Here is a 22,520-nt window from a genome sequence, read left to right as displayed (position 1 = left end):
CTTGGGAGACTTTTTTTGGCCAGCACATACCTTTGGTCAAAAGTTTCCAACATGTCGATAAATCCCTGTTTTTGGAAGGTATAATGTAAATGGGAACTGTCTTCGACAATGTTCATCACAATTACTCAGCGATTGCCTGTGCACCAGGCTGCCATGCAGAAATCAACGTGAAAAGGAATCAGTTAATGTTGTCTGCTTCATAGCGGGAATTAACTCAGTAGATGTTATTTTGAAAAATAGTTGTTACAGTTGACGGAAAAGTCGGAACCAAATCTCTAATTTGGCAACACCGAGTGTACTAACTTCTCTCTGCTCACAGCCATTTTGTTAGTGTAAGCAGGGACTTGCTTTGGAACTATGTAAGCCTCTAAAATAGGTAATTAAAAAATATCTCTCCTGACAAAAAAAAAAAAATCTATTTAATCACTAAAGTCGATTAAGCCCCCGGTATATTGTAGCATATGTCAACTATCCCAATTGCCAGCAGAAGCAGCCAAGCGTGTTTTTCTCCACTGGCTTTGCTGCAGGCTTGAATACACAGACACAAGAGGAGGAATTTGAAAGGTGTCAGCACACGCAGTAGCATACCTCACTCCCCGGATTGCAGCGGCTGGGAAAGTCCACTGATGCAAGCCTTTCTATTGAGTGAAACCAGAAAAAAAAAACGGATTAAAAAATGTGACATCGGCAGCTTAAGTATTTTGCAGGTACAATCTGTACTCATACACACACACACACACACACACACACAAGAAGAAGAAAGTAAACATCCTGACACACATTCGCACACAACAAAAACCACACCCTCGCATTCAGCGTTGAACATTCACTCAACTACGAATGGTCCCGTGTAGCGAAGTTGGGAGTTTTTTTTTTACTTTGTGCAAGCAGAATTTACAGCGGATATGACCTGAGGCGTTTAGTGGGTGTGAAGGGGGAATCAAATATGACCAGAGGCGTTGTGAGGGGGCAATGACCTGGTCTGCATACCTTGAAGGGAGTGACGTGTTTCAACTGGACAGTGTGACTTTCATCCCCCTCGCTCACAGACACTATAGAAGGTTGAAAGACTTTACTGGGCTCCAGAATGAGCACCTGAAAAACATGTTGGACACTCTTCAAAAATGGAATCAAGTGTGCGCACTTAGCCCATTTCATGCTGGATATCACTCAAACTAATAGAGTTCATTTAACCCCGGTCCTCAGAACTGTGAGGCTGACGCTCTAACCAGTCGGCCACCGTGCCACCTCAGCCGATATTAGCTCTCCTTAAATAAAAGTGCAAAAACTGGCAAAAAAACAGGTAATTTTTTGCAGTTTCTTTTTTGTTTTTTTAAGAAATATATATATATATATATATATATATATATATATATATATATATATATACACATTACAACATGCGACTAAGGTAATAATGACATTCAAACAAAACAAATCACAAACAGGAAATAAATAATAAAATAAAACAGCTACAATGCACGAAACAATAATCAGCATAACAATGGACACACTCACACTAAGGATGGCATCACAACAGCAGAAATCGCATTTTGCAAATGCCTTAGTCCAGATCAAAACCAAGGAAGTCCATGTAACACTTAGTCTGGAATTAAACATTAATTATGCATAAATAATGTTTTGCCCATAACTTCACTCATTATGTTGCTTATTTACTGAATACATTATAGCCTAAATCTAAAGATAAATTGATCAGTTAAATGCTTTTTTTTTGCATGTTTTTGACCTTCAAATTCCTCTGTGTTTGTAAAGTTGAACAAATACTACAGGACAAAGTATTGCAATTCAGTCAGTTGTTCTGCCTGTAATTCATATCTCTATTGTATTGTAAGCGTTAAAAATTATGATAAATAATTTTTTCTATATTTGGTTATCAGATTTTTTTTTCTGACAACTATTGGAATCGGCATCGCCTCAAAAAAATCCATAACGGTCGGGCCGTAGTTTGAAGGACATTAATTGGAAATTGTGACCAGAACACTGTTGAAAAGTAGAATGTACTGACCGAGCGGAACTGAGATGACAATACATTGACCCTCTTGGGTTGGACATTATTCATAATCAATTCGGCTCTTGTTTTACTTTCTAGCAATAATCAATAATAAATATCTGGGGGGTATTGGTGGGGAAATTGTTTACATTGCTGGAAAAACATCATTCATACATTGACCATCTTGTGTTGGACAACATTCAAAACCAATAGGGCCATTGCTCTGAACTACAGCCATAATCCCATCAATCTTTAAAGATCAGTATATTGGTTGGAAAATACTGACTGGAGGTGTACACCATGGACTCAGTTAACCTCTGACTATCTTGTGTTGGACACCATTCAAAATCAACAGGCTTTGACTTAAATCCCTGAAAACAGGCGCGGCCAATATGGGAATCAAACCCATAACTCAAAACCTTGGCGTTATTAGCACCACGCGCTAACCAATCCTTGTGTCGTCTTACTGGGCAGCAGTCGGTGGAGATGTTGGGTTGACAGTACTGTGACAGCAGCTCCATCCAGAAGTCCACTGTGTCCTGCTTGGGAGACCTCACCTCGGGGGGCTTGGCAAACTGTCGGTACAGAACGTAGGTCTCCATCACGGACGCCACGTACCTGAAAGAAGTAATAAAAAACATGGAATCTAAAAGAACATTTTTCCACATCTAACGTGTTGATATGATGTACAGCGGTGCCTTGAGATAAGAGTTAAATTTGTTCCGTGACCACGCTTATATAACACTCATATTTCAGATCATCTTTCCCCACTGAAATAAATGGAAATGCTCCGTTGCAGCCTTCCCCCCAAAAAACAAACATGTTTGTAACATGTTTTTAATCAGGAAACTATCACTAAAAAAAATTCTACTTTATAAAAAAAACATATTAGAGGTGCCACAAATAATCAATGAATCGACATCAAATTAATTATTTTGATAATCGATTAGTACTTTAGAGTTTAAGTTCTAATTGGCCAAATCCTCAGGATTTCAGTACGGGCCCCTGGTGGGGCGGGGTCCTCCCTCCACCTTCACCTGGTGGGTGAGCGGCTGCCGGGGTGGGTCTCCATGGGTGCCCCGGTTCCAGTTCTGCCTGTGTTCCAATGGTGCTGGGTTGGTGCCAGCTGGCGCCTCTCAGGGTGCCCTATTCTGGCCTCTGGTTGGTGAGCGTGGGGGAGGGGGCTTCCTTCTCCTCGTCCCTCCTCATCCTTTCTGCCTGGCCACGGCTGTCTTCCTTCCTCTCTCTCTCTCTCGGAAACAGGACTCCCGTCCCCTTTTAGGGCCTGCAGCGGGGCCTTATACTGCCCGGTCAGGGGGGGTTCCTACCTCTCACGCTCCACTATGGGCAACAGGTACCGAATGGAGTAGGGGCTGTGGGTGGGGGTCTTGGAGGGAAATGCTGTGGGGCTGGGATTGATATTCTCCTCTGTTGGTGCTGGACGGGCCCGGCCTGAAGGAGTTGAGCACGGTATATATTTTCACTTGAAACGTTTTGGGCACACACACATCCAGGGTTCCTTGGGAGGCCTCATGCTTGCGGGGTAGTGTTGGCCCGCTGTGTTCCCCTCTGGATGCATGGTTGGGGCACTTCGGTGGGGCTGGCAGACCGCCCTGTGTTCCTTGGTCTGGGTGGTCGTCCTGGCGGCCGGGCCACATGGGATGGAGGTTTCTCTTACAGCTAGTGTCCCGACTTGTTTTTCTCTGTCTCTGTTTTCTCTTTTCTCTTTGTCTTTGTCTCTCCCCTATCAAACCTCGTTCTGCCTGATTGCAATTTTTCAACAAATATCCATTACAATACAAAACTCCTCTGTTGCAAAGTAAAACTGCTCTTGCATAAAAAGGTTTACTGATCCTCTATTCTGCATAATCAAGGAAAAAACAAATTTTGACCTAAAAACAGCTCCTATCTCGAAAAACCGTAAGTCAGGTCACTCATATCTCAAGGCACCACTGTATTTGTAATAAAAACTGGCCTCACCAAAGGGGAGCCTTGAGCTTGTAGAGTTTCTCGGAAGCCTCGATGACTTTTCTGTGCGCGTTAGCTAGTATGTTAGCGCCGAGATAGAATCCCACATCCCAGTAGTCTTTCATCTTCTCCAGGCTGCCCTTCCGGCCCAACAGAGTGCTTAAGGTCACGCCTAGAAACCAAACAAACAATTTGAAAAAATATTTAATTAAATTGTTTATTTCTCGGCGGCACGGTGAACGACTGGTTAGAGCGTCAGCCTCACAGTTCTGAGGACCCGGGTTCAATCCCCGGCCCCGCCTGTGTGGAGTTTGCATGTTCTCCCCGTGCCTGCGTGGGTTTTCTCCGGACACTCCGGTTTCCTCCCACATCCCAACAACATGCATTAATTGGAAACTCTAAATTGCCCGTAGGTGTGAATGTGAATGTGAGTGCGGATGGTTGTTTGTTTGTATGTGCCCTGCGATTGGCTGGCAACCAGTTCAGGGTGTACCCCGCCTCCTGCCCGATGACAGCTGGGATAGGCTCCAGCACGCCCGCGACCCTAGTGAGGGGAAGCGGCTCAGAAAATGGATGGATGGATGGATGTTTATTTCACACTCCTGGTTCGAAAGAGATGCAGTTAAAATTAAGAAAATGAATAAAATACCCTAGGTATACATGTTAAATATCACCTCACGAACCCTACAACAACATTCACCAGACTATTCCGAGGAGTCCAATCTGCCAAATACCCAACTAGAATGGTACACAAGGAACTGGGTTGAGCACAGACCTCCACTAAAGCAGAAAAATCTAAATTTAGGTCAATATGTGAATTGCGGTTCTAAATTAAAGAATTAATTTTTGTGTCATTCCAAAGTGATGCACCGAATATGATCAAAATCTGTTGAAAGGTTTTGAGTTACGCTGGTAACAATCAAACACATAACCAACTCTATTGGCGGAGGTACTTTTATTTACCGTCTCCCGCTCTGGTTAGAAAACAAACAAATAACAACAACAAAAACATGGTTGGGGACCACTGTGTTAGACTGAAAATCTAAAGGTCCCTGGTTTGATCCTAGGTTTTGGCATATGGCCAAAAACCTTTTGCAGGACTATTGTGTGTTTGGAATGAATGAACACTTGGCTATATTTAGTTCTGGGGTAATGTATTAGAGGACAAAGAAAGACTATGTTGAAGGGCAGTGGTACTTTTGAGATGTCAAGGAACCTTTGGTATGAATGCCATGTATGCTTAGGTAATCTTCTCCATTTCATCAAACATTTAGCAGGAACCACTTTCAAGACAAAGTCATAAAAAGATAGTTTGGTCTGAAAACGCCTTGCCTCTTCATTAAGCTGAGGGACAGCTATATTTGGGGTGGGTTCTGCAGTGCTGGACATATCCGATTGGAACCTTTTAAGTTCAAAGAGTACCAAGAACTACCAAGTTCATGCAACAAAATTTAAAACTCAAAGACCTTTTTTACGCAGCTCAATGGACGTATCAAACTCGTGTCCAGTCGCCATCAGAAGGACCACATTGTTGATGCCTGAGTGCAAAGTGTGTTCCGTTTCAAATGCTTTTCCATACCTACAAATGAACCAGGAGGGATTTAGAAACGAAAACCAGATGGTAAGGCAATTAATAAAATACAAAAGGCCTGTACCAGTAGCAGGCTTGATCTCTGCTGTGCTGGTCAGTGAAGCCTGAGCTAATGAACATGTCTTTGTAGATGCGACCACAGAGGCAGTAGACGTCCGACACCACGTTGCCTCCTGATTCCACAATGGGTAGGACCTCCTCCAAAGCCTTGGCGCGATCACCTGGTTGATTCCTCCTGTTACACAGAAAGATATGATATGGCAGAACAGGACATGGTATGATCAAACAGAACAGGTAGGATATGATAGAGTAACACAGGAAAAGGTAGGATAGGATACGACAGGACATAATATGATATGACATGATCGAACAAGGCAGGCTAGAGTAGGATAAGATAGAATAAAACAAGATGGGATGAGACTAAAGCGATGGAATAGGATTAATGTATGTACCTGTTGAGAGCAAATATGTAATGAAATTTGATATTTTGGTGTCTTGCCACAAGACACATTGGTAGGTTATTCAGCATCTCCACCAGTTTGATCATAGCATCGTAGTCCTGTGAAAAACAAAATCATGTTGATAAAAATGTCATTTACATAAGTTTTAGGGTTGCTGGACCTTTAAGTATTTTAACGTCCATCAATCTCTGTTATTAGAAAACAGAATATCCACTATTTGTGCCAAAATAGCTCAGTTGGGAGAGCATTAGACTGAAGATCTAAAGATCCCGGGTCTCGGCATGTTATCAACAACATTTTCAAGGATCAATGAGTCTTTGGACTGCCGGAACTATTCTTTACATTCAGTGTCTTGTGTGGGGAAGGCCCTTATATGTTCTATGTGACGATGGGTTAAATGCAGAGGTTGAGGTCTTATATCATGTCCTGTCCCGGAGCAATGCTACAACAGCGCGTTACAAATATAAGAATTTGAAAAGGAATAAAGGAAGAGAAATTTTTGACATTTTTCTCCTTTCCAAAGTCTATAATAACTGAAAAGACTGTGGCACATACGGGGATCAAACCCACAACTGTCGTGTTATTAGCACCACGCTCTAACCAACTGAGCTAACCAGCCCTGTGTCAGGGTATTTTGTCTTGCTTTCAATCAAAGTACGCTAAAAGTTCAAACTATAAAATACCACAAGATCTCATCAAAACCATGTCAAATAGGAACATTGTAATTAGTGTCAAGGAAGTATGTAGAAGTGATCAAGCTCAACTGTTCTAAGAGCCTTCTATTTCTAGGAGGAGCTCAATTAAGCCTATGTTGTTTGCAGAGGTGAACGGAGAGTCTTCACCACGTGCATGTACGTGTGGTGCATTTTTTCGAAATTATATCATCTGTGACTCCAAGCCATTCTTAAGGATAATGTTGCAAGATGAATTGAAAATTATATTTAAGTGCTTTGAAAACACAGTTTGTGGTATATAATCATTCCGTATTCAATATATTTATTCTATGGATCTATGTTTTTTTGTTTGTTTGGTTGTTTGTTTTTTGCTTCTGTACTATGTGAATCCCCCCACTGGGACTCATAAAGGATTATCTTATGACATATATACAGTTTAAACTTTTAATATAGGCAAGTAAAAACTTTTTTTTGGGGGGGGGGGGGTGTCAATTAGCAAATTTTCACTATTGACAAGGGGCTGCCTCCCTATCTACCTCCAAACAAAAGAGTACATTTTGTCACATTAAACACCAAAAAAGCATCGGAACTTGACACCTGAATGTCCCTGTAGGACAGCAGCAGGTTCATGACGATGTCAGGGGTGAGCAGCTCCACGCTGTCCAAACGCTTCTGGATGCAACTCAGCTCCTCGCCTAGAGCCCGACCGCTGAACCGCTCCCTCGCCATGCGGATTTCGTGCCTGATGGACTCCCGGAAGTACTCGCTGTCAGACAATATAGTGGTAAATGACAGGAGAATGCATGGGAAGACATATTTGACAGGGAACGCCCACATTTTAGGGTTGACGCCCACATTTTAGGGTAGGCTTTACCCAGAGTGCGTATCTGGTACAAAGGCGCTTAATTGACCGTTTTAAAGGTCCTGTATTTTGGCTATTTACTCCTCCATAGAGTGACTCTATAATACAGAGATTGTATAAAAGTGTAAATTTCATTTGAAAAAACACCATGGCTTTGTCATGAGTGTCCAGAAAAGGCCCCTCTGACAGCTACTTCTGTTTGACCTAATTTTGTATCCACTTTGTCCATATTTGGCTAACACCGCCGCCTTTCCTCTGATTGGTTGCCTCCGTGTAGAAGACGCACTTGTGAGAGCATGCTGGTTCGAGATTGGAAAGGTAAGGTTAGAGATCTTTGCTAGTGACGTAGATAAGCTTGAGAAATTCAAATGACCTGCTTTCAGGCCTCTCGGCAGTAGGTCAAGAATGCGTGGACGATTTTAATTCACATTTCACATGTTTACGAAGGCACCATAGAGAAAATATTACATTCCAAATTCTAGAAAAGGTTGCTTTAGCAAAATATGTCCCCTTTGAGTGGATGGGAGAAAAAAAGAAAAAAAGCGCATGCTGTTGCTGTGTGCACAAGGGAGAATTTGGCCCTAAATACACCACTGTCAACAGCCCTGTGCTATGTGTATTTGATTGAGGAATAGGAGATACTGTATATTAAACTCTTCTTGCATGAAATCTGGTTGTTATAAACTAATAAAGCTATAAAATAATTTATTAACTAACTAACTAATTAATTCATTGATTGAATAATTAATTAATTAATTAATAATAAAGCTATATTTCAGTTCCTTGAAAAGACCCATACTTCACTTTTGTAAATTCCTGGTTTATTCCCATAAATTCCTGTTAATTCCCAAATATTTGCAACCCTTGCAGGTATGCATTTTTTTTTTTTTTTAAAGAAAAAAAAGATACATGATAATTTAGTCCAGAACCCCATATAGACAATACAATGACAACAAAGGTGAGCACAATAGAAAGGGAGGCGTAATGTGAGACAGCTCACCTGGACTGCACATCGACGTTGTTGAGCAAGTGCGCCAGTCTCTCCGCCAATGGCGTGAGCAGAGAGTCCAGCTGGAAAGCGGGCTGCATCAGCTCTTTGATGCCCGTCATCACGGCGCCATCGCAGGCGAACACCTTGCCCTGAGACGTCACCACATAAGGGAGGAACGTGTAGCTTCCACATTGCTCCTGAACGACACGGGAATATTTTTGTTGTGCCTCTGAATATTAGGACTCAATTTGAGAGAACCAACACCTATGATTTTTTTAACATATATCCAACTTAATTTTCAGAAGCTTCATAATTACAAATCATCTCAAAGATGGCCCAAATACTCCTGAAAATGGCTGCTGATTGGTAAATGGTTTATTGCATCACTGCATTAGATTGCTAATGTATACCTAATAAAGCGTACAAGACGGCTTTTCAATACGCTGGTTAAAAGATAATGATAAGTCAAATGTTTCAATAGTCTGGGGGTATGTCACACACAAAACAAAGCAAAGCACCCATGACAAAGCCTTGAGGTACACCATGTTACCTTGACAGCCTGCAGGTCTGTGTCCTCCTGATAACAGTACAGGATGATGATGTTGGTCATGCTGAAACTTTCCCTCACTCCCAGGTGATAGAAGAGAGACGCCTGGCAAAAGGAGTCACTCATCTCCACCACAGCGACATCTGTGAGGGAATATCATTAACAAAATGGTAGCAGTTGGAAGCGGTGCCAAGTAGAAATACAAATAGTTTGATGCTATACTGGACCAATGTAACTGTACTAGTTTCTCTAACCAATCATATTTCAAATTCGCCAAACCGGACTAGCTATCTGGGCCACAATAACGTCAGCATGTTTTCATCCTCTAATTGGTTGGTCAGAGCGGTAGTTCCCTGCTACAGTATATTACGCTTCATGCTTCGCAGTCCCGCCATATCATGGATTTTTTTTTGTGTAAATGTTATTACACTTGTTACTTTATTGTTTTTATATTGTTTGTACAATACGTTTGTGTTATCCATTGCTCTTACTGTATCTGTCATTATATTATATGGGTTTAAATGTGTTTGTATTGTTTTAAAAGTGTGTTTAAAGACCTTAAAAAATATGGGTAGGGTGTATTTAAATAGGGTATTTCTATATCGTGGATTTCGATTATTGTGGGGGTGGTCTGGGACGTAACCCCAGCAATGGAGGGGGGATTACTGTAATGTTGTCAAAGTGAGTAGAAAGTACAGACATCGGTTTTCAAATGTAGGTTTTCAAATGTAGGGATTCAAAAGTGAAAAGCATCAGAAAAACCTTTCTGCTAGAGATGCAACAAATTCATTGACAACTGTTTTGATAACCGTTTAGAGACCTTACTTTAACTTAAAATTGCCCGAATCAACTGAATTTCAGCCTTTTACAGTAAATATTCCCAGATTTCTGTAGTTTATTTCTCTATGAAAACAGACTGGTCATTTTTGTGTTCAATCAAAATAACACATTTGAAATACATCTTTTCACTTTGGAAAAGTATTATCAACATTTCTGCCTATTTTCTGACATTACATACCAAACCAGTAACTCAAACATAATCTATTTGTTTGTGCATTTTCTACACTGTCACTTTGAAACAGTGTGCTGTTTTTGAATAAAGGGATTTTTTTTAATCCGACTCAACGATTAATCAAAAAATAATCAATGGATTAATTGATTATTAAAATAATCTTCAGTTGCTGCCCTATCTAGTACAGATACCTGAAACCCTCTACTTAGATATATGAAGGTCGTATTGTACTTTGTTACTACCCACCACTGTAACTGAAAATGCAAAAAATATTTTGCACCTAAATTCAGAGTTTGTTCTTTTTCACTTTCATTTAAGTAAAGGCATTGAATCGGTATTTGTACTTGATCCGAGTCAAAACCTTTTTTCTGAATTAGGGAAAATGAATATTTTACTTTTACACTTCGGTACATATCAGTCTGTATTTTTTTAAATGTACATGAACTGAATCAGTAGTACAGTACTTTTACCCGTTGTTGTTGTTGTTGTTGTTGTGACCTTTCGGCTTGTTCTATCAGGCGGTCGCCACAGCGAGTCAGTCTTTCTTTATTCTTTCACACAATTACTTGCACTTCTACTTAAGTAGAGAGTCCTAGTACATTTGCCACCTAAATGTCATGAACAAATTGGTTTTGGTGGTGGTGGGGCCCAAAACCTTCCAAACTCGCCTGCGTTGTAGAAGCTATCCAGGACGTCCGTGGTCGCCATGGAGATCCTCTCGAACGGGATGCTTTGAAACGAGGCTCGCGAGTCGGCACACGCCGCCTTCACACACGCCAGGGACAAGCGACGCTCGGCCGGGGCAGCCCCCGCCGTCGCAGCCCCCTCGTCCTCGCCGTCGTTGGCGATGTAAGCCACCGACACGGCGCGACCGCCGCGGCTCCGGGGCGAGACGGCGCCGTTCTTGGCGGCGGTGCTCCGGGCACTCAGTTCCATGGCCAGCGGGTCCTGCCACAAAGTGCCCGCCGACGACTGCGGCGAGACGGACTCCCGCCGTAAACTCATACGCCTCCGCTCTGTCGTGTACATTCTGTTTTCCCCGGTATCTTTATCAACACTTCCACGGTGGGTTCATTCTTGTCGTGAGTCCGCCATGTGAGTGAGTGGCCGCCAACACGGCTCGGCTTGTGTCAAGTCGACGAATACTCCCGAAATTCCACCCGGTTCGGTTACGTCACACATACTGAAACCGGATGCTTGTGCCTCTAATGTTCGTAAGGAACAAAAATAAAAAGGATAAAAAGTGGTTCTTTTAATGTTCCTTGTCCTTTCAGCGCTAGTTTCAATAAAGTTGTACTGAATGAATGAATGTATTGTAAAGACTTTCGCTATATCTTTTGTTTTGAAACGGTGGATGATTGCGCAACAAGCGCCTTTCTTTGTTGAAAATTACGACATACTTAGGGAGTGTTTCTTGGCTCCCGACTCGTCACCTCCCGAACGCACTTAATAATCACATATCAAATACACACGGTGTCCCAAAAATAATTACCCTCTTTGACTGAGGATGACTAATATGCTCTTTTATGCCACTAAATTATCTTAACTCAACTCAATTGTATTAGTGGTACCTTGAGATATGACTTCAATTCTTTCTGTGGCCACGCTCGTTAATTGACAAATGTAGCACGATCATATTGTAGTTTATAAAACATACATTCATGTTACATTAAATACAATTTTAAAGTATTGAACAGTTTTAAGAACATTGCATCAATTGAATGAGCATTGTGCTGCTTCCTGCCTTGGCCACCTGTGGGCAGTATAGGACAGACAGATATACTGTACTGGACGCTTGTACAATAGTTCTCAGCTCCTCGCAGAGGATAAAGAAGGTATGACTGTTATATTAAATGTTAAATGTGTTGCTGCACCATTTGTGTTCAAAATCAGTTGCTTAAATGGTTTATATATGAGTTTCCCCATCAAGTTCCGAGTCAGAATAGTCTTTATTTGCCGAGTATGTAAAAAACACAAGGAATTTGTCTCCGGTAGTTGGAGCTGCTCGAGTACGACAACAGACAGTCAATTGACAGAGAATACTTAGAGACAAAAAAAACATAAAAACACAGTCACTGAGCAATAAAAGGTTACCAACAATGCAGATATATATTTTTAAAAAACAAAATATTTGGGACGATTGTGCAAAATGATGCCAAGCCCTCCAGCAATTTAGAGCAGTTTGAATTGACTAATAGAACAACCGTCAGATGCAGTGACCATTGTGCAAATGGCACAGACTTCAAGAAATTTATAGTTTCAAGTGACTAGTAGTGCGATAATCTGAAACATTGCCAATTGTGCAAATGATGCAGATACTTCTCAAGCACGAGTGGCCAGTATTGGTCAACAACACATCCAAGTAGTGCAGAGTGGCGAGGCTACTACAGTAAAGTGAGTGCACAAATCATGTATAATTGACCAGATAGATGGGACTACAATCTCAAGACAAAATTGGCAGCATGCTACAATAGAATTGTAAGTTAACTGTTTAGGAAGTGATTGGCTGGGAACCAGTTCAGGCTGTACCCCACCTCTTGCCCAAAGATAGCGGGGATAGGCTCCAGCACACCCACATCCCTAGTGAGGATAAGAGGTATAGAAAATGGATGGATGTTTAAGAAGTGAAATGGCAAGAGAGAAGACGCTGTTGGAATGTCCGCTTGTTTTAGTTTGCATTGATCAATAGGCCCACCTGAGGGAAGGACCTTGAAGACGTGGTGAGCAGGATGTGGAGGGTCCAAGAGGATTTTGCATGCTCTTAGTTCTGGCAGCGTGCAAGTCCTCAAGGGTGGGTAGGGGGGAACCGACAATTCTTTTCAGCAGTTTTGATTGTCCGTTGCAGTCGGAGTTTGTCCTTTTTTGTGGCAGCACCAGACCAGACTGTGATGGATGAACACAGGACTGATTCAATGACTGCTGTGTAGAACTGGCTCAACAGCTCCCGTGGCAAGCAGTGCTTCCTCAGAAGCCACAGGAAGTACATCCTCTGCTGGGCCTTTATGAGGATGGAGTTGATGTTGATCTCCCACTTCAGGTCCTGAGAGACCGGAACTCCCAGGAACTTGAAGGTCTCAGACGGTTGACACAGGGCACTTGGACAGCGTGAGGGGCAGCTGTGGTGAAGGATGCCTCCTGAAGTCCACGATCATCTCTACAGTCTTGAGTGTAACTATAAAGGATAAGCTATGTGTTTGTTTTAAATACAAAACATGTAATTTTCCTAGTTTTCTGTTTAGTTTGACAGTAAACTTCAACTGGGAGTGGCATGCAACAGCTCGAAGATAATAGTTGATAGAATTGGTCAACATTTCCTAAAGTGCTGCTTATTGTGATGTGAGTTGAACTGAGTTCACTGCCACCATACAGCGCTCGTATCTCAAGTTTGCAGTCTTAAGTCAAATGCAAAAAATTGTCCGAATGATGGCTCATATCTGGAAAAACGTGAGCTGTGTCACAAATCTCAAGGAACCATTGATAGAGTACTTTAAAAACAAACAACTGCAACAAAGTGCTGTTCATAAATAAAAACTCTTAAATTCTGAAGTGGACAAAACCATTTTGTCTGGATATTTAAAGAAAAATGCATCCAAACTATTCGGGAGAAGCTTCATCAGGCAACAAGACAATGTCCCGAAACACACTGCCAACACTGACTTCATCAGGGGGAAAAAGTGGAAGGTCTTAGACAGGCCCAAGTCAATCACCGGACCTTAACCCAAGAGACCATGCATTTTACCTCCTGAAGAGGAGACGAAAGGGAGAAACCGCCAGAAACAAACAAGAACTGAAAGAGGCTGCAGTAAAGGCCCGGAAAAGCATTTCAAAGGAAGAACGCAAGTCTGGTGAAGTCAATGGGTCGCAGGCTTGACGCAGTTATTGCAAGTAGGAGTTATGCTACCAAATATTAAATGTGACCCAAACTTGGTCGAGAAATGTGTAAAATGTAGTTTTTGGGTTGCTATAAAGAGGGAAAAAAGGTGCAATGGCTTAAATAATGAGCCACAAGAAACACACTATTATTCATTTTTAAAATTTAATGATTGGCTATCCAGTCAATAACTCACCTGAGGCAGTCAACATTTGACAGTCTTTATTTACAGTACAAAAATGTAAATTTACATGACTGCTGTGAGCCCCTGATGAGAAGGAAGAAAAAAAAAAAGGGCTTGTATGTATATCTATACACAATAGAGTCACATTTGACTGCATAATTAATCAGGTAAATGTTCCAGGTCCTGTCTTGAAACACAAAAGACAACATTATAAAATTGTACACAATACATATCTTTTTTACTCATCCAGGCCTTCGTCGTCCTCTTCTTGCGCCTCCTTGGCATCCACCTCACTGGTGTCAGAGAACTCGTGTAGCAGTACGTACTCGCGGCTGCTGAAGCCGAACTTGAGCACGTCTTTCTCCTTGAGCTCGTAGTAACGCTGCGCCTCGATGCGCTGGTTGTTGAGGTATGTGCCGTTGCCCGATGCCAGGTCGATGATGTACGGCCTCACCCGGCGGCCAGTGGTGCCGTCTGCTCGAGTAAACTCCACCACTCTGAACAAGCAAAAAAAAAAAACAAACAAAAAACAAACAACAAAACACCATTTGCCAGTAAAACCATTTAAAGGTGACATATTATATCTTGTGGTGTTGTGGTTAGGTTTAATTCACTGTTAGGTGTTTTAAAGCTACATTTTGGTCTACTAATAGCCAGAGTAGTCCATTTTGCCATTACAGCACTGTCCGATTAACAGCATGTACAGTAATTCCTCGTTTAGGTTACTGATCCCAAATACACTGCTGTATTTAAAAACTGACTAAGAGCTGTCCATGAAGTCATATATTTTTGTATATAAAATGTGGGCACTGACGCATAAAAAGTGAAATGTAAATGAAATTAAAACTGCTTCATTTATAGCAGTGCCGGCAACCTAGTAAACCAGCCACCAGGGGACCAACGCATGGTTAAATCTTCAATGAGCTTCGGCACTGTGCCAACTTCAAAGTAAAAGCCTCAAATGGAATTGATGTCCAATGTAGTAATATATGAAGCTTTTATTTTGAAGCTGGACCTCTCAGCATGCTGGCAGAGAGGTGGGATGTCACAGTAAGACACTATGAACAAGTAGCTGCCTTGACTTGGAATTTTCGGCTGGCCTGACCGCAATGAAAAAAAATGCCAGGAGTAACTGGGATCACAACTGTTGAGTTCTTTGCAGTTTGTGACCATGCACGACAAACCAATGGTCAAGCAGAACAACAAAGATGTACCGTCCTCGATAATTCACTATATTGATAGGGATTTTCAAATGAGAAGCCTTCTGTATTACCTGTATTTGCTGCAATTAAGTTGCAATTCATGATTGCACTTTGTAATAGCACATTTATTCAGCTACTCCTTGCTAAAGAAGAATTTTTTGGGTACATTAATTTTTAAATTATCTATAATTTATTCTTATTTAAAGATAAATTTTTAACTGAAGATTTTTACATATTTTTTGTTTAGTATTGCAATAAAAATATTTATAAATTAATAATCGCAATTACAATATTGATTTTTTTTTATTATTATTATTTTGGCCATAACCATGCAGCCCTAACCTATAGAATAATTGAAAATAATGACATCATGACAGCCCTAGTAGACCACGATGAAAACTCACCCCATACTAATCCGAAAAGAATTTCTGGAGACGTCATTGCCCCCTGAAATAAGTATTTAACATGTCACCATTTTTCTCACTAAATGTATTTCCAAGTGTGTTATAGACATCATCAGATGTTGGGTGCTACCCAAGTAATTCATACATACAAAGAAAGCAGAACAAATAAACTCGGAAATTAAGTTATGTGTAATAGTGTGAAATGACACAGGGAAAACGTATTGAACACATGAAGAAAGGGAGGTGCAAAAAGGCATGGAAAGACAAGACCACACCTAAAATCTATCAATCAAACAGCAATCCACCCCCTTGTCAGTACAGATGAATATCAGCTGGTTCAGTCCTAATTTATGGCCAAGAAAAAGGTCTCATTGCCAAGGTGTGAGTCGAGATACAGCTCATGATGGGTAAGAGCAAAGAGCTGTCTCAACACCATCACAAACTGTTAAAAAACATGATGGTATTGGTTACAGGAGCATATCTAAGCTTCTGAACGTTCCAGTGAGCACAATTGGGGGCATATTACGCAAGTGGAAAGCCAATCATACCACCATAAATTTGCCTCAATCAGGTGCTCCTTGCAAGATTTCTGACAGAGGAGTGGAAAGAATAAGAGTTATCCAAGAGCCAAGGACCACCTGTGGAAAGCTTCAAAAAGACCTGGAATTAGCAGGTACTGTTGTCACAAGGAAAACAGTGGGTAATGTATTCCGCCGCAATGGCCTGTATGCACGCTCACCACGCAAGACCCCATTGCTGAAAAAAAAAAAAAGCATGTCAAAGCTCATTTAAAGTTTGCTGAACAAGATTTGGACAAGTAAGTTAAATACTGTGAATCCGCTGCCATCTACGAGGATACTGAAAATGAAACGAGGGTGGACATTTCACCAGGATAATGATCCAAAATATACTGCCAAGGAAACTCTCAATTGGTTTCAAAGAACAAAAATAAAGCTGCTAGAATAGCCCAGGCAATCACCTGACTTGAATCCAATCAAAAATCTATGTAAAGAACTGAAACCCAAGATCCATAAAAGAAGCCCACGGAACCTTCAAGATTTGAAGACTGCTTGTGTGGAGGAATGGGCCAAAATCATACCAGAGGAACGCTTGCAACCAGTTTCTCCATACAAGAGGTGTCTTGAAGCTGTCATTGCAAACAAAGGCTTTTGCACAAAGTATTAAATAAATACCAGTTGGCGTGTTCAATCCTTTTTCCCTGTGGCATTTCACATTATTACACACAACTTAATTCCTGAGCTTATTTGTTCTACTTTCTTTGTATGTATGAATTACTTGGGTTGTTCCCAACATCTGGTGAAATTGTCATGTCAATAGCACCTTTGGAAATATATTTAGTGAGAAAAATGGTGACGTGTTAAATACTTATTTTAACCGCTGTAAGAGGTCCGTTGACATTTTCGTCGCTCAGTCACTTTCACTTTTTGCAGTCACATTTGCGCTGACACAACCACGAATTCTTCGGGAATACGTCTTCATTCAACCAACAAAGATAGCTTCCAAAATTAGCAGTAACAGTTACTAGTACAGTACTTAAAATGCACGAGTGGATGAATAAGTAGCCATGTGGCTACTCTGAAACTCGTACCTGTGTAATGGAAGCAGGCTAGACTTTGCGTATGTAAATTGAGTAACTTCACTCTCGAATTATCAAAGAGGGTAGTGGCCGCTTAGCTTGCAGCCTGAGTTTTTAGCTGAGCATTGTCATCTCCCAATGAAAGACACAGTGCTGGCATGGGGGTTGATGGTGCGCAGAAAAGTGTCACCGGTTACACCTGGTTGACCGACTGTCGTATCCCCACGCCTCCAACACAGAATATTGTATAGTTCATACAGATAATAATAAGATGCTGCCCATGGAATAACAAGCACGTTTGACTGACGTCGTCGTGCGATCCTGCGGGCTGGACGAAATTGCTGCGCAGGCCGGAAGTGCTGGGAGCTTGACATGTCTGTGCTAGATTAATGGCATTGATGCTTTGCTGATTATTCTTTGTATGTGTTACAGACCACAGTAAATAAATAAATTACTCTTGAATTTTTAAATATTCGTGGCAGGGCTTCGCCATGTATTGAGAGATTTTGAGTGAAAACCTTTTTCCATCAGCAAGGACATTCAAGATGAAATGTGGCTGTCTCTTTCAGCATGACAATGATCCCCAATACACTGCCCGGGTAACAGAGTGGCCTCGAAAGAAGAATTTCAAAGTCCTGGAGTGGCCTAGCCGGTCTCCAAATCAGATTTACTTACAAACAGCTATGGGAGTAGGTAATGCTAATGCTAGCTAGCTCCTCCATTAGCCTCACCAGCAGTCGGGATGACTGACAGCGCAGTTTTCTTTGTCAATGTTATTGAAAATGAATGAATCATCCAATGAATATACGATCGAAACAGCACAGTCCATCCTCTTAGTTTCGCTTTTAAACTGGCCGCGTTTAGGAAGCCAGCACGTACATCGGTGGGCTCTGTCATTTTCCTCTCAGGCAACAGCAAACTATAGGCTACATGCCTTCCATTGAAGGCCATTGTTTCAATTCACCCACTTAAGCTGCTAAACTCCTGAAAAGGTTGCTTGGCCCACTAGTTTGAAAGCAAGAGTTTATTTTGCTTGCCACTGAGTCACATGATTAAACCATGTCCACTGATTCACCAAATGGGGACTTCATGCGCTTCCTCCTTTCTCACTTCTTCCTATGCTGTCCATGCACCCATTCGGTTGTTTTCTTTTAGAGACAGTATGAATATTTGCGAATGTAAAATTGCACTTCGTTGAAGCAAAGTTCACAATTATATCGAAGTCGATATATATCACCCACCCGTATATATTCACATGCATTTAAATATTCATATTAATTCATGTGTTTTGCTGCTTCGCAGATTGACCTACAGCCTACTGAATGGGTTTGAGCATGTTTCATAAACACACTCTTAGTTGCATTTTTCTGTATGACCCTAAGTAGAAGTCTCACATGATTTTACATGATGCTTTGAATTCTTCTTCAATTTTTGAGGCATATGTTTTGCCGTTAAATGTTGGTTAATTTCCAAGTTGTACCACTTTTGGTGCATACAACTGTGTAAGTTCTACTCTATTTGTTCTTACCTGTACTGGAATACGGCGTGCTGCTTGGAGCAGGATGGGTGATCGATGGGAATGTCCGCAATTTTCCGCTGTCTCCCCAACAAATAGGCACTCTGTCTGTGAATGTACATAACGGGAAGCTGCTCGTCGTTCTTGAATGGGTAGAGCCGCCACCTTCGCTTGGGGATGCGCGCCTCGGGTGGCTCGTTGTACTTGATCACCACTCCGCGGAATGTGTTGGTGTCTTCTGTGAGCGCCCCCGACAGGCCGAAGTTTGGCTTCTCCTTGTCGGCGGGGGGGTCCGAGGGGCTTTCACCGCCATTCTCAGGACGGCCAAGGTCCAGCTCCTGGTTTTCCTCGCGCCTCTCCCGGTTTTCCCGGCGCTGGTCGTCGTGCCGCCGCCGCACAGCTTGTTGCGAGGAGGCAGCGTCCCGCTCCCGGCGTCTGTCGCCGTTGCGCTCTCGGTCCTGAGGCCGGTCTGATTCCCACCTGCTTCGTCTTTCCTCAGGCTGCTCGTTTCTTCTTCTCTGCTCATCTCCACCTAAACGGTGCTCGTCGCGCTCCTGTGTTACAGTTGGTTGGAAAAATTAAGTCAAATTACTACAAAATTTAGACTAAAACAATCATCGAAAATGTTTTTATATTCATTAAGTATTTTTAGTTAAGAGCCATTCGTTCGATGTTTCACTTTAATAAAATGTAACATACGAGTAAGTTTCAGGCAGCAGCGAACCTCAAGTGTGAAAGGGCAGGTAACTTTTTTGTGCAGATATTTTGCCAAATCTCTTCAAATAGCAACCAGTTCTTAAAAAAAGGCCCAATGCACTTGTTTCAAACGGTTTATCGCAAATACTCGTTGAATTTTATTATGAAACTAAATTAAAAGAATGACACGTGTATTTAATCAAATACAGCATGAGGACGCTAAATACAAAATAATTACTAAAACATAACGCATTATATCATGAATACACGGGGCCAGTACAAGTTCTTCCATAACTCTCCTCTGCCGGGCCGCCACTCAAAAAAGGCTTAACGTTGGACCCTGAGATCTTTGGATCATTCTGATCAAATCCGTTTGAACAACCAATAACGTGACACACTAAAATTCTTATATTAATGAAAGCAACAACCCATTCATAAATGCTTCCACGATAATTTTTACACTGAAGATTATATTGCGATATGTACCGTTACTGTGTAGGGATTCAATTTATACCATGATATTAATTTTAGGTCATATTGTCCAGCCCTACAGCATTTATTGTTTAATATTACACCATCTTATCTCCCGTTTTCTCCGTGTTTCATCATCTAAGCTCCATGTATTACCTGAAAGTACATGTGTACTATATGGATGATATGCCCTCTGCTGGTTAAGGCGTGCACACAGAATGCGCAGCACAATGTCCATTGAATTGAAACCTGAAACTATGATGCAAACTGTTTAATTCTTTATATTCTTTTGAATTATGTTATTACTCTACATTTTTATAACATACGATATTGTAGGGTGCTCTTTTTCTTGTGAACTGTTTTCAACCCTTTTGGGGTGTTTTTTGGGGCTGGAACGGATTAATATAATTTCCATTCATTTCGATGGTTATAGTTGATTTGAAATACGAGCATGGCCACGGAACAAATTAAACTCATATCTAAAGTCCCCACTGTACTTCCTGTTTAAAAAAAATTTAAATAATTAAATAAAATAAAAATTGAAGCACTGTAATAAGGCATTCAAGATGTAAACACAACCCCAGTGCAAGTCCATGAATAATTTTGTGGGGAGCTACACTGATTTACACTAGCCTGAAACATTTCTGGGGTTAATGTTACGCTAAACTCAGATTTATTTTTATGAATAAAATGACTATTTCACCCGCTTTAACTTGACATCGGCACTGCGGTGAGGACTTCTCCTTCGAGGGGATCTGCTGCCTCGCCGGGTCGGAGAAGAGGTCTCTCTCCTGCCTGCCGAGCGGTCCCTTGTCCTGACGGGTGACCTACATAAACAATACATATACAAAACATATCTTTTAATAGGTATGCGTGTATCTGCCACTCGAATGTGGTCACTCAACGAGCTACACTCTACATCACGCAAGTTGAGTCGCGATGGAACCATTGTTTTTGTGTTTTTTGTTTTGCGTTTTTCACCTTACCACTATACACCACTACTGATGACTGACTGACTACTACTACTACTACTGAGAACACATTTCCTTGTTTCCCTATAGACCAAGTACAAGTACACCTCGGCCAACATTTCCTGAATTTATAGTTGACAAACACCCCGCAAAATGTAAAAGGTGAGTAAGATAGTTTTTCAAATGAATAATCTGTATTATATATATTTTCTGTGCTTCTACCAAATGTTATGTAAATTGGTCAATTTTCACATTTTGGACCCATTGATGGCTAGGTCCCTTGTGATGTTACGCTGACCTGCCATGACGCCTCATATTTTGTGTCACTTCAATGCTAACTTCATGAATTTTATCAACTACAAATACTTCTTAACTGAGCAATATTATTATATCATTATATATATTTACAACCTATGGAGTGTTTGTTCACTGTCGACTCAATTGGTTTCTTGGACGTGTAAGTGCCAAATTAAACCACACATCACCTGACCGCCATCAGCAAACTCATACATTCCATTAATTCATAAACGTGTGCCCTTGGCTTTCTACAATTATTTCCAAGTCATCAGTTAACCATTATTATATGCAGTTTGTTTCCGTGTTTAGCCAGGGAAAACAGGATAAAGATTAAGAAAGTTATGCAAGTTTGAAAAGCTGATTCAACAAAAAGGTCGCATCTAAAATATCGACCCATGCTGTCTCTTCATTAAGACGTTGGCCATACATTTTAATATATCATATTTGTTTCAAAAAAACGACGCTTCGCTAGAATTGTCTTTAAAAGATCGGTTTGATAATGCTGGTCTCATCAAGCGATTAATCAATCATCACGCAATTACTCTTAGGCATTTTACACAGATGCCTACAAATAGAAACAAACTGCCTTTTAAAGCTTAAATTTAGATAGTGTGGTTTAGTTTACAAATGAGTTACGCAACTGTTGCTAATGCTCCCGCGGCTAACCAGGCCAGCTAAACAACAACATTGACACGTCATTTCTACGACTCGTTTGCTTAGTTGAGAAAAAAATCTTTTAAAACTAAAATTGAGACCAAAAACGAAGATCGAGCAGACCTGCTGGCTCTCCTCCTCGGTGGTGGGCTTCTGTTGTCACTCTGCGAGCGGCGTGTTGTTCTTTGCGGCCTGGCGGGGCTCAGCTTCTCTTGTTTCACCTTAACTTTGACTTCGGGCGAGTCCCGTCTCTTGTGTCGTTTCTCTTTGGCCATTTCCTTTTAAAAACAAAAAAACAAAAAAAAACAAATTGATCGTTAAGTTGTAAAGCGGTTTGGCTTAAGCATACATGGCCGTTTCCTCGAAAACAAATAAACGGCTGAGCTACCTTATAAAGTTATGGCTTCTACTTCCGCTTCCGGTGGAACACGGCAAATTGTGCCACAGTGAATCACTACTTGTCACATTGGTTCTGGCCTTTTGAGCATCGAAATCGTATATTTAGCTATAAAACTGTGAAACACCTTCTTTGAACACAAC

General features: G+C 41.3%; 2 protein-coding genes across 5 annotated transcripts in view; both read right to left on the bottom strand.

Moving 5' to 3' along the window:
- The window catches only part of si:ch211-1i11.3 (mitogen-activated protein kinase kinase kinase 5), a 44,632-nt gene extending 33,230 nt beyond the window's left edge, over positions 1–11,402 (bottom strand). For 3 of the 4 annotated variants that reach the window (XM_061674056.1, XM_061674054.1, XM_061674055.1), the window contains exons 1-11: positions 10,786–11,402; positions 9,109–9,248; positions 8,568–8,755; positions 7,303–7,471; positions 6,023–6,129; positions 5,635–5,805; positions 5,446–5,558; positions 3,992–4,151; positions 2,479–2,629; positions 991–1,095; positions 589–638 (exon numbers count right to left, since the gene is read on the bottom strand). In XM_061674056.1, coding sequence (XP_061530040.1) covers positions 589–638; positions 991–1,095; positions 2,479–2,629; positions 3,992–4,151; positions 5,446–5,558; positions 5,635–5,805; positions 6,023–6,129; positions 7,303–7,471; positions 8,568–8,755; positions 9,109–9,248; positions 10,786–11,146 — 1,715 coding nt within the window. In that variant the 5' untranslated portion in view covers positions 11,147–11,402. The remainder of the gene's footprint in view (positions 1–588; positions 639–990; positions 1,096–2,478; positions 2,630–3,991; positions 4,152–5,445; positions 5,559–5,634; positions 5,806–6,022; positions 6,130–7,302; positions 7,472–8,567; positions 8,756–9,108; positions 9,249–10,785) is intronic. The other variant, XM_061674057.1, reaches the window with a different exon arrangement.
- A 2,793-nt stretch (positions 11,403–14,195) lies between these two features.
- On the bottom strand, positions 14,196–22,406 carry snip1 (Smad nuclear interacting protein). The gene is made up of 5 exons (XM_061674063.1): positions 22,369–22,406; positions 22,104–22,258; positions 20,762–20,885; positions 18,904–19,445; positions 14,196–14,669 (listed from the first exon to the last, which is right to left on the bottom strand). Exons 2-5 carry the CDS (start codon positions 22,253–22,255, stop codon positions 14,411–14,413), a joined length of 1,077 nt encoding a protein of 358 aa, XP_061530047.1. The 5' UTR covers positions 22,256–22,258; positions 22,369–22,406; the 3' UTR covers positions 14,196–14,410.
- Positions 22,407–22,520: the final 114 nt, after the last annotated feature.

This window comes from Phycodurus eques, chromosome 4, assembly GCF_024500275.1.
Source record: "Phycodurus eques isolate BA_2022a chromosome 4, UOR_Pequ_1.1, whole genome shotgun sequence".
Lineage (NCBI taxonomy): Eukaryota > Metazoa > Chordata > Actinopteri > Syngnathiformes > Syngnathidae > Phycodurus > Phycodurus eques.
The sequence above is the reverse complement of the archived record's forward strand: the minus strand, read 5'-3'. Positions and strand labels throughout refer to the sequence as shown.

Bases quoted from the DNA above. Each gene is read 5' to 3' on its own strand.
- snip1 (XM_061674063.1), bottom strand. From the start codon at position 22,255: ATGGCCAAAGAGAAACGACACAAGAGACGGGACTCGCCCGAAGTCAAA. The intron at 19,446-20,761 runs GTGAAATAGTCA...ACTGTAACACAG, and splicing joins CCGATGTCAAGTTAAAGCGG to GAGCGCGACGAGCACCGTTT. The intron at 14,670-18,903 runs GTAAGAACAAAT...TTGCTTGTTCAG, and splicing joins CACGCCGTATTCCAGTACAG to AGTGGTGGAGTTTACTCGAG.